At 43.8% G+C, this 15,992-nt stretch overlaps 1 protein-coding gene across 1 annotated transcript; it reads left to right on the top strand.

Moving 5' to 3' along the window:
* The first annotated feature begins 1,170 nt into the window (after window positions 1-1,170).
* On the top strand, window positions 1,171-15,916 carry LOC120033411 (26S proteasome non-ATPase regulatory subunit 14). The gene is made up of 11 exons (XM_038979764.1): window positions 1,171-1,301; window positions 2,038-2,087; window positions 3,840-3,911; window positions 4,019-4,138; window positions 4,261-4,331; window positions 4,542-4,692; window positions 14,324-14,431; window positions 14,546-14,620; window positions 14,921-15,046; window positions 15,584-15,646; window positions 15,737-15,916. Exons 2-11 carry the CDS (start codon window positions 2,040-2,042, stop codon window positions 15,833-15,835), a joined length of 933 nt encoding a protein of 310 aa, XP_038835692.1. The 5' UTR covers window positions 1,171-1,301; window positions 2,038-2,039; the 3' UTR covers window positions 15,836-15,916.
* Window positions 15,917-15,992: the final 76 nt, after the last annotated feature.

A 15,992-nucleotide genomic window follows, 5' to 3' on the forward strand; every position in this document is an offset into this window, starting at 1 on the left:
AACGAAATAGGCAACGTTGTTTTTAATTGGTCTACTCTACTGCACAGTGTGTGGTTGGCATCTTTTGGCGGAGGACCCCCGCCATGAGCAGATGGCGCCGGGGTGACCTTTCACCTCCGCTGATGTGACAGGCGTTCTGGAGGGAGGTGTAGATGGAGAGAGAAACAAACGTTCTCCTGCCAACACCTCCACTGATTAGCTGGGGACATGGCGGCTTGGTGATACACCTCAGACAAAGATAGACGATTTAATGGCTGACACGCATTCCGTGTGACAGATGTGATCACTAGGTGTTTTTTTCTCTCACTGGTAGTTTGCTTGTGTAATTATCTTGACTGTTATTATACTAATTGAGTGTGATTCACTATTTGACTCCTCCTTTGATGCTGAGGTACGGCCTTCCAATAACAGATGTAGAGATCTACAGCAACTGGCACATTAGATAAAGTATGTGTGATTGTTAAGTGGTGATCGTATTGCCCCCATCTTCTATTTGTCATTGTTGACAATGGTTCTGTAGCTTAAACCAATTTCTTATACTTCTATTGGACACTTTGGAGACTAATGAGCTGTAATTTCAGCTATTGGTTGGTCTTGGCTTGAAACCAAAGAACATGTTCCACAACTGTTTTGTGATGTGTCCTCATTCTGTGTAGGCTATGTCTGCCTGCCACCCAAATGTTGGTTATACTAGAAATCCATAAAGAGAAGAGTATGTGAGCCATTGTGGGGGTGTAGTAAGAAGCTAATTACAATGTGTCAAAACCCCAGGGATGGAAATGGGGGGACCAACAGTTATATATTGTGTGAGACGGGAAGCAGAACAAAAACAGCTTTTAGTCATTGCACGACAAACAAGCTACAGATCTCAGGGGAATATAATCGTATGATGTGACAATTATAGCAGGCTGCACTAGGATGCCCACATTGGTAGCTAGGGACAATGGCAATAATACATTGTCCCAAAGGTTGGATCAGGTTTGTTAGCCTAGTTTGTATCATACTAATATTTGGTGCTTTGAGCATCAATTTGGGTCTGTACTAAATGCACAAACTGCTTTACAAGCTGGTGCAGCTTAAGGGACACCGAGTCAGCTGCATTCAGCTCCCCCTTGCTTCTAGAAAGCGACCTACAGCAGAATGTAGCGGAGAGTGGAAGTGGTCATCAAGGCGCCGGAAGTACCCAATGTTCCGACGAATTTGTTTTGAATGAGGAATTCTGGCTGATTCATTGTAGCAAGCTAGACTTCAATAGTTATCACACGCGACTATTCTTTACACCATTTTGACAGATTGAATAGGTAAGATCGCACTCCCACAAATGTTTGTCACTACCCTAGCAGAAAATAATCCACGCCGAAGAAGTTGCTATCTAGTTAGTTCGGGTTTTCGACTCTCGTGCAATGAAAGAGCTAACGTTAGCTAGCTAACTGTCGCTATGCTAACGTTACCGCTAGCAAGCGAGCTAGGCAGTTTATCTGGTTAACGTTAGCAAACTTAGTCAAACATGTTGGTTAGTTGACAGGGACCACTCTTTATTAAGAATTTGTTATACCGCGTTTTAACATTTGTTTTATTTGTTCTGGTGGATAACATTACCTTGATTAGCCAACTATCTATAATATGTAACGTTAGCTAACGTTAACTGTCAACGTCGTTAGTTAGCGTAGTCACTTGACTGTCATTATCAAGAATTTGTGATGAGACAATTTAATGTATCTAGTTATATAATAGTCAGGAAAAATAACTAGATGGTACTGTCTGAAAGCAGACGTTCCAGATTAATCTGGAAAATCAGCTAGCTACCTGTGAAACAGATGGCGTTGTCACAAAATCATATTGTCTGAGAGCTAACGTTAACTGGCAAACTATGCCATCATGTCATTCCATCCTGCTCTTTTTACTGCCTTTTGGTTAAATAGATTAACAACTGTTTTGTAGTTTACTATCTAACAACAATGCATATTGTTTAGAAAGTAATCGGGTTGAAGATGATAAATAGGGTTGACGTTCATTGCTGTTTATTTCCCTCAACAGAAATGGATAGGCTGCTGAGGCTTGGAGGAGGAATGCCCGGACTGGGTCAGGTGTGTTTTCAGCCATGACTTATCTCGGACGCTGTCGCTATAGAATGCCTTTAGACCGTGTCTCATTAATTCAATAATGAATCAGAGCTCTAATATTGGGCTATAACCATCCTAGCTATATATCTACAACACCTATCTTATCCCTGATCACCAAACAGGGACTGATTCTGACTTGAGATGGGTGGAATAGGCAGGCACAGCTCTGCTGTCTTAAATATTGTAAGTATTAGTCTGTTGCCCTATAGCCCACAAAATCAGGTTAAGAGTTAGTGTTATAAAAATGTCCTACTTATATATATTTTTATTTAACCTTTATTAGGCAAGTTAGTTGAGAACAAATTCTTATTTACAATGACTGCTTACCCAGGCCAAACCCGGGTGACGCTGGGCCAATTGTGCGCCGTCCTATGGGACTCCCAATCACTACCGGATGTGATACAGTCTGGATTCGAACCAGGGGCTGTAGTGATGGATCTTGCACTGAGATGCAGAGCCTTAGACCACTGCGCCACTCGGGAGCCAATTGCCTCACTCAATAACCTCTGCAAAGTTGAATAGTTTTCCTAGCTATAGCCTATTAGCTCTAAACATTATTTTTCATGTGAACTGGATAGTGAGAATAGATTAAGGCATTCTGTTCAATATGTATTAACAAATTCTAAGTAGCCTAATCGAAAGTGAAGAATTATGGTGTAGGCTGACTAACCACTGCAGTGTCTCCCTTGCGCTATTATCGAGCATGCTTTGTTGGAACATGTTTTTAGAGTAGTGTAGCCCTGCCCAATCAAAAGGGCCTGGGGCGCTCTTTGGTGAGAGAAATAAAAAGAGCCCACTTTGTTGTGTTCGTAGTGGCCAAGCATTGCAAGGCGAGGCCAATGAGGAGCTTGCTCCCGACTGGCGTTGAATTTGCCAATTAACACCTCCAGTAAGTGGCTGCCTTGGCACCCTACAGAGGTGTTAAAAATAGGGGGGGGGTGTCTTCTTTTAACCTCTTCCTCTCTGACATGCAGGGTTTCAGATCACTGTTTAAATTACAATATTACTTTCAGGATATTGAACATACACTGAGTGTACAAAACATTAGGAACACCTGCTCTTTCCATGTCAGACTGACCAAGTGAAAGCTATGATCCCTAATTGATTTGACTTGCTAAATCCACTTCAATCAGTGTAGATGAAGGGGATGAGACGGGTTAAAGAACGATTTTTAAGCCTTGAGACATGGATTGTGGATGTGTGCCATTGAGGGTAAATGGGCAAGACAAAAGATTTAAGTGCTTTTGAATGGGGTATGGTAGTAGGTACCAGATACACCGTTTTGAGTGTCAAGAACTGCAATGCTGCTGGGTTTTTCACTGGCTAGTGGCTAGGCTAACGTCAAATTGAAGGTGGTGTTTATTGTCAACAAAATATGTTACAGGTAGACAAAACGATATGACGTAGAAGCATAAAGTAAACAGCATAGTTGGTCAATTTCCGCAACAACTAAGAGCGTTGAAGCACGAGGCTCAACTTCCCCGTGGTCATGCACAGACACTGTGAAAGCGAAGTCTTGCATCTCGCTCATCTCAATATCTGCGGTGCCACTCATGGCAACGTCATTACGCTGAGTCTACCTTTAAACAATGATCATCAGTTTGTCAATAATATAATACTAATATATCATAAACTGCAGTGAAGCTGTATTTTGTCATCCTAACCACCTCTGTGTGATAGTAAACTATAGCCTGAAAGCTGTTATTTTCCCCTCAGGGCCCACCTACAGACGCCCCCGCCGTAGACACTGCAGAGCAGGTGTACATCTCCTCACTGGCACTGCTCAAGGTAAGAAGGAAATAAACAGTAGTTGCCATTTATAATTTATACCAACTCGTTACATGTGTGTCCATGGCAGTCGTCTACGTCGCACCATGTATTTCCATCTCCTTCAGATGCTGAAGCACGGGCGTGCTGGTGTGCCCATGGAGGTCATGGGTTTGATGCTGGGCGAGTTTGTGGACGACTACACTGTGCGAGTGATTGACGTGTTCGCCATGCCGCAGTCAGGAACTGTACGTTTTCCCAGCCATTTCCACTAACAGACCTCGCAGGACAATGTTGATGTAACTCTATAGTTATACATGTGACGTTTTCTCCACCGGTGTTTGCGTAATAGCACTTCTCTCTCCAATAGGGTGTCAGTGTGGAGGCCGTGGACCCCGTCTTCCAAGCTAAAATGTTGGATATGCTTAAGCAGACTGGCAGGTAAATGCATATGGACTTATTAATACAAAAATGATTAGTTAGTACGCCACTATTGGTTTGGCATAGAATCTCCAGGACAAAGTCACACAGATGTCATTTGTAACAATAAAACAAAGAAATGTGTAAAATAGACACAAAGAAAGGCATCTGTGCAGTAATAGTGTTGAACTAAAATAATTGAGGTGGTTGTGCGGTGGCTCCTCCAACTAGACCAGAGATGGTGGTGGGCTGGTACCACAGTCACCCCGGATTTGGCTGCTGGCTGTCAGGCGTTGACATCAACACCCAGCAGAGTTTTGAGGCCCTGTCGGAGAGAGCCGTGGCCGTGGTGGTGGACCCCATCCAGAGCGTCAAAGGAAAGGTACGTCCAATAACCACAGGCATGCAAACTCGTCACATTTCAACGATATTCTACGTTTTGTAGGGGGGGGTTGGGAAATTTGGGATGCAACCTGGCTGCAAAATAATGCTGTGATTATAGTTGATGAGAAGCATGTATGTTTCAATAGTGCAAATAACAACTTTGTGTGTGATAAATGTTAGCTAGCTGACGTTAGCTAGCTACATTAGCATCTAAGTTGGCAAGCTAACATTACCACCCGCTTGCCTCGGCTAACTTCGCGTTGCTCGGGCTTACGTCACTTTACTGTCTGTGTGTAACAACCTACAGGAACACGTGTATATATATATATATATATATATATATATAAAAAAAAGTGTTTCACCTTTATTTAACCAGGTAGGCCAGTTGAGAACAAGTTCTCATTTACAACTGCGACCTGGCCAAGATAAAGCAAAGCAGTGCGACACAAACAACAACAGTTACACATGGAATAAACAAACGTGCAGTCAATAACACAATAGAAAAGTCTATATACAGTGTGTGCAAATGAGGTAAGGTAATAAATAGGCCGTAGTGGCAATGTAATTACAATTCAGCAATTAAACACTGGAGTGATGAATGTGCAAGTAGAGATACTGGGGTGCAAAAAAAACAAAAACAATATGGGGATGAGGCAGTTGGATGGGCTATTTACAGATGGGTATGTACAAGTGCAATGATCTGTGAGCTGCTCTGACAGCTGATGTTTAAAGTTAGTGAGGGACATATGAGTCTCCAGCTTCAGTGATTTTATTTTTTTTGCAATTCGTTCCAGTCATTGGCAGCAGAGAACTGGAAGGAAAGGTGGCAAAAAGATGAATTGGCTTTGGGGGTAACCAGTGAAATATACCTGCTGGAGCGCGTGCTACCGGTGGGTGCTGCTTTGGTGACTAGTGAGCTAAGGCGGGGCTTTACCTAGCAAAGACTTATAGATGACCTGGAGCCAGTGGGTTTGGTGACGAATATGAAGAGAGGGCCAGGTCGCAGTTGTAGGTAGTATATAGGGCTTTGGTGGTGGGTAGTATAAACAGGTCACAGTGGTGTGTAGTATATGGGGCTTTGGTGACAAAACGGATGGCACTGTGATAGACTACGTCCAATTTGCTGAGTAGAGTGTTGGAGGCTATTTTGTAAATGACATAGCTGAAGTCAAGGATCATTAGGATAGTCAGTTTGACCAGGGTATGTTTGGCAGCATGAGTGAAGGATGCTTTGTTGCGAAATAGGAAGCCGATTCTAGATTTAATTTAGGATTGGAGATGCTTAATGTGAGTCTGGAAGGAGAGTTTACAGTATAACCAGACCACAACTATTTGTAGTTGTCCACATATTCTAAGTCAGAACCGTGCAGAGTAGTGATGCTGAACGGCGGGCAGGTGTGGGCAGCGATCGGTTGAAGAGCATGCGTTTAGTTTTACTTGCATTCAAGAACAGTTGGAGGCCACAGAAGGTGAGTTGTATGGCATTGAAGCTTGTCTGGAGTTTAGTTAACACAGTGTCCAAAGAAGGGCCAGAAGTATACAGAATGGTGTTGTCTGACTGCCAGAGGTCCGGACAACAGGCCCTCCGATTTGACACACTGAACTCTGTCTGAGAAGTAGTTGGTGAGCCAGGTGAGGCAGTCATTTGAGAAACCAAGGCTGTTGAGTCTGCCAATAAGAATGTGGTGATTGACAGAGTCGAAAGCCTTGTCCAGGTCTTCTGAATACGGCTGCACAGTAATGTCTCTTATCGATGGTGGTTATGAAAGCGTTTAGTACCTTGAGCGTGGCTGAGGTGCACCCATGACCAGCTCGGAAACCAGATTGCATAGCAGCAAAGGTATGGTGGGATTCGAAATGGTCGGTGATCTGTTTGTTTACTTGACTTTCTAAGACCTTAGAAAGGCAGGGTAGGATAGGTATAGGTCTGTAACAGTTTGGGTCTAGAGTGTCTCCCCCTTTGAAGAGGGTGATGACCGCAGCAGCTTTCCAATCTTTGGGGATCTCAGATGATACGAAAGAGAGGTTGTACAGGCTAGTAATAGGGGTTGCAACAATTGCGGCGGATAATTTTAGAAAGAGAGGGTCCAGATTGTCTAGCCCAGCTGATTTGTAGGGGTCCAGATTTTGCCGCTCTTTCAGAACATCAGCTATCTGGATTTGGGTGAAGGAGAAATGGGGGAGGCTTGGGCAAGTTGCTGTGGGGGGTGCAGAGCTGTTGACTCGGGTAGGGGTAGGCAGGTGGAAAGCATGGCCAGCCGTAGAAAAATGCTTATTGAAATTCTCAATTATTGTGGATTAATCGTTGGTGACAGTGTTTCCTAGTCTCAGTGCAGTGGGCAGCTGGGAGAAGGTGCTCTTATTCTCTATGGACTTTACAGTGTGGCAGAACTTTTTTGAGTTTGTGCTACAGGATGTACATTTCTGTTTGAAAAAGCTAGCCTTAGCTTTCCTAACTGCCTGTGTATATTTGTTCCTAACTTCCCTGAAAAGTTGCATATCGCGGGGGCTATTCGATGCTAATGCAGTCCGCCACAGGATGTTTTTGTGCTGGTCAAGGGCAGTCAGGTCTGGAGTGAACCAAGGGCTATATCTGTTCCTGGTTCTACATTTTTTTGAATGGGGCATGCTTATTTAAGATGGCGAGGAAAGCACTTTTATAGAATAACCAGGCATCCTCTACTGACAAAATTAGGTCAATATCCTTCCAGGATACCTGGGCCAGGTCGATTAGAAAGGCCTGCTCGCTGAAGTGTTTTAGGGAGCGTTTGACCGCAGACCCATTACGGACACAGGCAATGAGGCAGTGATCGCTGAGATCATGGTTGAAGACAGCAGAGGTGTATTTAGAGGGCAGGTTAGTCAGGATGATATCTATGAGGATGCCCGTGTTTACAGATTTGGGGTTGTACCTGGTAGGTTCATTGATAATTTGTGTGAGATTGAGGGCATCTAGCTTAGATTGTAGGACGGCCAGGGTGTTAAGCATATCCCAGTTTAGGTCACCTAACCGTACGAGCTCTGAAGATAAATGGGGGGCAATCAATTCACATATGGTGTCCAGGGCACAGCTGGGTGCTGAAGGTGGTCTAGAACAAGCGGCAACGGTGAGAGACTTGTTTCTGGAAAGGTGGATTTTTGGGTACAGACCTGGATGATAAGACAGAACTCTGCAGGCTATCTCTGCAGTAGATTGCAACACCGCCCCCTTTGGCAGTTCTATCTTGTCGGAGAATGTTATAGTTAGGGATGGAGATTTCAGGGTTTTTGGTGGTCTTCCTAAGCCAGGATTCAGACACGGCTCGGACACCCGGGTTGGCAGAGTGTGCTAAAGCAGTGAATACAACAAACTTAGGGAGGAGGCTTCTAATGTTAACAAGCATGATACCAAGGCTTTTATGGTTACGGAAGTCAACAAATGAGAGCGCCTGGGGAAGGGGAGTGGAGCTAGGTACTGCAGGGCCTGGGTTAACCTCTACATCACCAGAGGAACAGAGGAGGATAAGGGTACGGCTGAAGGCTATAAGAACTGGTCGTCTAGTGCGTTCAGAACATAGAGTAAAAGGAGCAGGTTTCTGGGCGCGGAAGAATAGATTCAAGGCATAATGTACAGACAAGGGTATGGTAGGATGTGAATACAGTGGAGGTAAACCTAGGCATTGAGTGACGATGAGAGGTTTTGTCTCTGGAGACACCATTTAAACCAGGTGAGGTCACTGCATGTGTGGGAGGTGGAACAAGAGGGCTAGCTAAGGAATATTGAGCAGGGCTGGAGGCTCTACTGTGAAATAAGACAATAATCACTAACCAAAACAGCAATGGACAATGCATATTGACATTAGGGAGAGGCATGCGTAGCTGAGTGATCATAGGGTCCAGTGAGTAGCGAGGCAGGCTGGAGACACAGCGTTGGAGGAAGCGAGGGAGTAGCTTGGATGCTTTATTACTAAACCCAGCATGGTAGCACAGGCAGGTAGCTGCACAACAGTGTATGTAGGGCGCGTGATGTGCCAATACTCTTAACAATGAATAATGGTGTATGTTTCGCATATCGAAATGAATAACTGAGCACAGAATGCATCCCTACGCATCCTACAAATAGAATATCAGATGTCAGATGTCATATCAGAATGAGTGCTTCATCCAGTATCACTTGTGACTGTTGTGAGCAGCCAGCTGCATTCCTAACCAGCCGATAGCCTACTCAGCTGCTTCCCTCCCGCCATACTTTCTGCGCATCTCCATCAGTTTTAAAATGTAATTTAGCTGTGATAGAGAGCTGACAGTGATGGAGTTTGTTACATTTGCTTAGTTATTGGAGTGGCTCACGAAGTGGATAGTATCTTTTCATTTCACCTGTAAGAGCAAGCAGGCCAGTCTGACTAGGCTTTGCTGTCACGCAGCTTCTGAGTGCCACTGCCATAGTGGGGGAAAAAAGAGCACAGTGACAGTCCTACTTGCACCTTTCATCACTGAAAACCGTGAGATTCTAGGCCAATCCACTCAAAAGTTATACCCCATATTGCCCAGAGCTACTTTCTCCCCTTTCTACCATGAATTAGCGCACATTTTATATAATTTCGTCTACAAGGGGTTGGTTAAAACAAGCATTGTGATTCGTTGGGACGCTTTCGAAGCCATACTAAAAAACGGTTTATCACGGGGAAGTCTGACAAGTTAAATTCTCAATAAGACAGTGGAGATCAAATTTCAATATTGAAATAATGTGGCGCAGCGGTCTAAGGCACTGCATCGCTGTGATAGAGGCGTCACTACAGACCCAGGTTCGATCCTGGGGTGTATCACAACCGGCCGTGATCGGGAGTCCCATAGGGCGGTGCACAATTGGCCCAGCGTCGTTAGGGGAGGGTTTGGCCAGGGGGATTTACTTGGCTCCTCGCACTCTAGTGACCTTGAGGGCGGGCCGGCACATGCAGGCTGACCTCGTCCTCAGTTGGATGGTGTTTCCTCTGACACATTGGTGTGGCTGGCTTCCGGGTTGAGCGGCGGGTGTTAAGAAGCTCGGTTTGGCGGGTCCTGTTTCTGAGCGCGCATGACTCGACCTTTCGCCTCCCAAGCCCGCTGGGAAGTTGCAGCGATGAGTCAAGATCGAAAAGAGGGGGTAAAAATATAATTCCCCCCAAAAAACGATGTTGCAAATCGAGAGGCGGACTGCAACGTTTGTACTAACCCCCGTTGTTGCAAACCAAATGTTAGGCTACAAGCAAAGGGAAATAATTTCAGTAAGCCAATGCATTACCTTGACTGTAAAAGGCATCTAGACATTATTTCTACCATTTGGTTTGCAACAACTGATGGAATGAACGGCCAGCCGGCTTGGCTAGCAACCATAGATGTGTCGGGACTAGGCCTATATTTTAGTTAGGGATGAAATAGTAGCCTATGAATTCATTTATAAAAGTATTGTTTTTTTATTTAATTGGTAACCCGTTGTGCAGAACAACTTTCAACATGACTGCTGATCTACGGTACTCTGCCTCGTACCTATAACCAAGGCACAGCGGTGCTAAAAAAGTAGTTTAACACACCCTCTCATCTACGTACAATTTCTTTAACCATGACGCGGGCGGTTTTAAACTACTCACGGGCCCTAGTGTTTGGTTTGATAGCGAACCAAAAACTAAACCTTGTTTAGTGATGTTATCTGGCTAGCTAGCATGGTACCTTGGCTATGCACATTTGGTTGGCACTGGAAACAGGGATAGATGGCCTACTCAAAGAGATGATTCAACAGTAGGATTCCTGATCAATGTAAATCAAATCTGAATCAAAAATCAGTCTCTTTTTCTGGTGTTCCTTAAATTGGAACTGATGGCGTTTTGGCAACATAAGTCTTATTAAAATCTGATCATATACACCCCCAGGAAGAATATAACACCATTGCTTTACATTTTCTGACAAGCGAGCGCTTAGATATAGTTGTTTTCATAAATTCATAGAATGTTTGCGAGTGACGTATAGTCATGTATGGCATTTGTGAAAAGTGGGAAAGCGGCCGTGCGTTTGTATTTACTGCAGCGTCTAATAATTATCCAATCAGAGTTACCGTAGGCCTATATGCAAATAAGCCATTTGCCACCCGTCATTCAATTTGAACTGGACTGTGTTTTACCAGGCAGTAGCAACAGCGTGACTTTATATCATTAGAACGCATTTGCCAAAAGCCATAAAATACACCTGAATGGATTTCTGTAAATACCATGGGAGTCCTCTTACATTTAGGAACTTCAGTCCTACTGATCAAACAACCATGAAAAGGTAGGCTCGCTCACTCAGTTTCCAATGCACATCAACAACAATAAGATCAACAACTAGCTAGCCAGAATGTGATGCGCTAAAATCTAACGAGGGAACATTAGAGAAACCCTCTCAAACTTTTTCAGCTAGTTGGCCGTCTCAATTGCACTGATAAATGATGGGGAATATTAGCCTGCTCATCCTTCTGCAGCTTGCCTGCCAATGCATGCTTGTTCCAACTCACGTTTTGACAACTGAATGGGAACTTGCCTGCCTGCCAATTTGATCAATGCCAAATGTATACAAACGGAACTAAGCGATATGCTAACTGTGGATGTTGTTCAAATTCAACATAGCTAGATAGCAAAGCGATTCACATTTCTTGCTGACTGCAGTAATGTCCACAGAGCTGTTGCCAGAGAATTTAATGGTCATTTCTCTACCATAAGCCTCCAACGAATTTGGTAGTACATCCAATCGGCCTTACAACCGCAGACCACGTGTATGGCGTTGTGTGGGTGAGCGGTTTGGAGTTGATCAGGCTGTTGATTGTGGCCTGTGGAATGTTGGCGGGAACTGGAACACGCTGTCGTACACGTCGATTCAGAGCGTCCTAAACATGCTCAATGGGTGACATGTCTGGTGAGTATGCAGACCATGGAAGAACTGGGACATTTTCAGCTTCCAGGAATTGTGTACAGATCCTTGCGACATGGGGATGTGTATTATTATGCTGAAACGTGATGTGATGGTGGCAGATGAGTGGCGCGACAGTGTAGTTTGATTGTATTGACATTCCCAGCCTTAGTTACAGTCGTCAGTTTTTGTTAAAAATATTCAGTCACTGAAACTGAAACAGTGCACCCCAAATGGGTGGAGGCAGCAAACGATGTACCCAGGCCAGTTTTGATTTACAACCTGCTAGCAATATTTTTTGGACTACCAAGAAATGTATTGGTGAATTATATGAATCATCCATTGAACTGCATCCATCTAATCTGCCAATAATGCCTTACTGTACTGCCATGGAATTCTGAGTCAAATATAACCTATTTTTTGAAAGTCTTATAAAGCTTGTTTTGAAGCATAAACTGGGAATTTTATATTTTTCATATTATGGTTGTCTGTTTGTTTCATATCTGCAAAGTAGTTCAAACGCTGTCAGTTTCACTTTAAATTCTGTTTGGTGCCTAACATTTGGTGTGAGAGAGAGAAGGTGTGAGTGTAGGCTATGTGTGTAGTTGTCTGAAGAGTAGGCTAAAGATGGTTTCATATAGGCCTAGTGTTTCTTCCCCTTACTGCCACAATGTAAATGCAGATAATTATGCAGTTGTATTCCTAACTACATTCCTCCTGCCCGATCACAGGTAGGCCTTTGGGTATGAGCAAATCAGCTATTTTCTGCAGTAGCCTTTTCTATTATACAGTAAAAAAGTGTGAAGCTAAATTCAATGTGATGTATTGAGTAGAGGTGTGACTTTCCGGTTTTTGTGCAGCACACGTATAGAAAATGGGAACAGGCGTTTACACAGATTTTTTTTGTTGCTGCATGTTTCTTTTTGGGCCTTCATCAGTTTGCATCCATGAACCACCATGATTGTGATGGCACATACCAATGCTGTGAATGGACTGGTGATTTGATTATCTTTTTTATTCAGCAATGTTCTAATTGAATTTGTATGCAAATTGTGTGACAGGTTGACTTTCTCGTGGCTGCAAACTTCAATCCATCCAATCATAAAATCAAGTGATTGATTGATTGGGTGGAAATTCAAATCGTTAGAGATTTTAGCTAACAGCGTTCTGCCCGTGTAGGGTTGTTTACTCTTACATCTCCTGGGATTGAGATGTCTTCATCTAGAACTGATCATACACCCCCATCCCCATCCCCACCACCCTCCTTTCCTTGTTATGTTTCTTTCTCTCTCTTCCACCCTCACGGGCCCCATATGGCACTTCCTCCATCTCCTCCTGCCTCTGTGCTCCGGGGAGCTGTCTATTATCACCTCCACGGAGCTGTCTGTGGGTGTGAGAGCCAATTCCATCTCAACGTGTGATCTCCGCTCAGAGGAGAGTGCACCACTAGAAATGAAAGTTAGCTCTCCAATGTTTTACATTAAAAATGGTTTCTAAGCACAGGCGATCTCATAAAGATATTTCATTAGATTGCTATTAAGAGTATTGTGTTGATGACCGAGGGGATGGTTTAAAACCTTTTTAGTCTTAATAATATTTTGCCACCCAAGCGTGAGAGAGAATATTAAAATATATACATTACATTTTTACAAACATACAAATACCAGGGCACATTTGCTAATCCTCGTTTTGAAATATTTGTGTTTTTAGCAGGTTTCACCCCTCTGCCTTAGAGGAAAGGGTGTCTCCCGGCCAAGTCTTGCTGGTGGAAGATGTAGCCTACTCTTGATATGCTCAGAACATGGCAGTGTCCTGCTTCCCTGTCACGTTCTTCGTCTCTCGTCACTCTGTCTGCCGCTCGGAATATCGTTGTACACAATACATTACGGTCCATTCAATGAGCAGCCTATATAACCACATAGATTGAACATAACAATAATGCCAGTCGTTTCACGGTGATCGGGCACCTTTCCTTCGTGTGACCCACTTCCTCACAAGACACGATAACCTAGAGTTAATTTGTAGCGACGCGGGTATTAAAATTCGAGTACTTAATCTTTGGCTAACGCAGCCAAGACCAGTGAGAGAAAAGAGCTAAATGTGTTTTAATACACTAATTTCCTATGCTTTGTAGTAAAACGATTTCACAGTGATTTATGGACACAGGTCTCAGGGTGACATCTAGTAAAAAAGGCATGAATAAGTCAGGACCGCCATAAACTCCATCAATGTTTTAACATGAATGTAACCGTGAGCCACTCATCTGTCATGCTTTCACACATAACCGCAGTTGGCAGAGCCTCATAGCATGGTGGCATATCTTTGCCTTGCTATGACTATGCAATGTCTACTCACCTGAAAGGATGCAACTTAGGGCCTAGTAATAGGATGTGACTAGGGACATGAACTGCACTCAGGCATGGCCGTGGTTTCGGTGTGGTTTACACACATCTGGAGTGACAGCCTGGTTACAGCAGTTAGTGAACATCAGATCAGGGACGGTACCATCTCCCTCCGTCCCCAGTCATCTACTCTCCCTTTCACAGTATTCTCACACACTAACGTTACCCTCATGGCTTAGATCCAAAGCACAGTGTTGTACTTACTTGGCATTCTTTCAATTTTTTTCGTTATATATTTTATTTTTCTGCTCAGGAATTGAATTGAAATCGACGCGGACACTGTTCCTCTGCTCTCTGTGAGAACACGTGGTTCCTTTTTGTTATTTCGGGCAGGTTGTTATCGATGCGTTCCGGCTGATCAATGCCAACATGATGGTTCTGGGACACGAGCCCAGGCAAACCACCTCCAACCTGGGGCATCTGAACAAGCCCTCCATCCAGGTAAGACCATGGCGCCATTGACCAGCACGCATCTGACCAGCTCTGTGTTTTTTAACATGCAAGTGAATGTAGAGTTTCTGTTCTTATTTCAATCATCTGTTGTCCTCCTCCAAGGCTCTGATCCATGGATTGAACAGGCATTACTACTCCATCACCATCAACTACAGGAAAAATGAACTCGAGCAAAAGGTGTGAGAAGTTACTGAAAATCTACTATACTATGTCAAAATGACATCTTTTTTTAAGGGGAGTGTAGAATATCAGAAAAAGACGAGGACTGTTGACTGTCGTAGTTGAATGAGTTCGTTATAATTACACCACTGAGAGTAACATTTCATAATATGCCTACCCGTATGTAGTCCTGCCTGAATGACAGGTGATGTCATCTTCTGTGCGACCGTTCAACATATGTACACGGTGCCTCTATCCTCTCTTGGTTGCCACATTAACATATGATCCTTGAGTGACTTTTGATCCTTGACCTCCCAGATGCTGTTGAACCTGCACAAGAAGAGCTGGATGGAGGGCCTGACCCTGCAGGACTACAGCGAGCATTGCAAGCTCAACGAGAACATCGTCAAGGAGATGCTGGAGCTGGCCAAGAACTACAACAAGGTGAGTAAGCAGGGATCAGAAGGGGAAAGTGGAAGGGCCTGGAAGTATTTTGAGACCAGTCTGCGTGGGCAAACTGCATGAGTTATCCCGGGTGGTGTTCATTAGTATTCAAATAGAATAAAATGGACTGAAACAGGGAGTGACTACCTGGACTTGTCCAATCAGAAACACTAATTTTCAAGATATAGGCATGGTGTATGGGGTGGTAGTGAGATACCTGATGGGTTGGACGATTCTATTCTCATCTCTCGTCTTGAAAAAACGTAAACTAAAAACGTGGAAATCAATCAATGCACCATCATTCACACAAAGGAAAATGGAATGATTTATTATTTAAATATTGAAAGTGAGCGGTCTGGCCAGGTGTGATGCATCTGATGTTTGTATGTTCTGTGTTTCTTAAGGTCAAATCAAATAAACCACACTTTTTCATATTCTGTTGCAAAATGTTTTTTACTTTACATGCCATAATGAACAAGACCCAGCTTTAAATGTTAATGTCTGAGTGAGAATCAATGTCCCTGTGTTCTATCACAGGCTGTCGAAGAAGAGGATAAGATGACCCCTGAGCAGCTGGCCATCAAGAACGTTGGAAAGCAGGTATCCGTCCTCGCTGTAACCTGAATGCAACTGTTTGGCGATCATCATAAATGCCCATTCCTTAACCTGTTAACTGCGTTCTTCTCGCAGGATCCCAAGAGGCACCTGGAGGAGCACGTCGACGTCCTGATGACGTCCAACATTGTTCAGTGCCTAGCCGCCATGTTGGATACTGTGGTCTTTCAGTGAAGCCTCCCCTCCCCCCAGCATTTAACTGTTCATATTCTAACTCTGTTTTGTTTTATAAAAAATAAATGTGTATGAAAGGTAGACCGTGGACTTGTATCTATAATATACAGAACAGCAGCATGGGGGACGTGTTGCGGTTCGACTGGTTGGTCTCAGT

Source organism: Salvelinus namaycush, chromosome 40, assembly GCF_016432855.1.
Source record: "Salvelinus namaycush isolate Seneca chromosome 40, SaNama_1.0, whole genome shotgun sequence".
Taxonomy (NCBI): domain Eukaryota; kingdom Metazoa; phylum Chordata; class Actinopteri; order Salmoniformes; family Salmonidae; genus Salvelinus; species Salvelinus namaycush.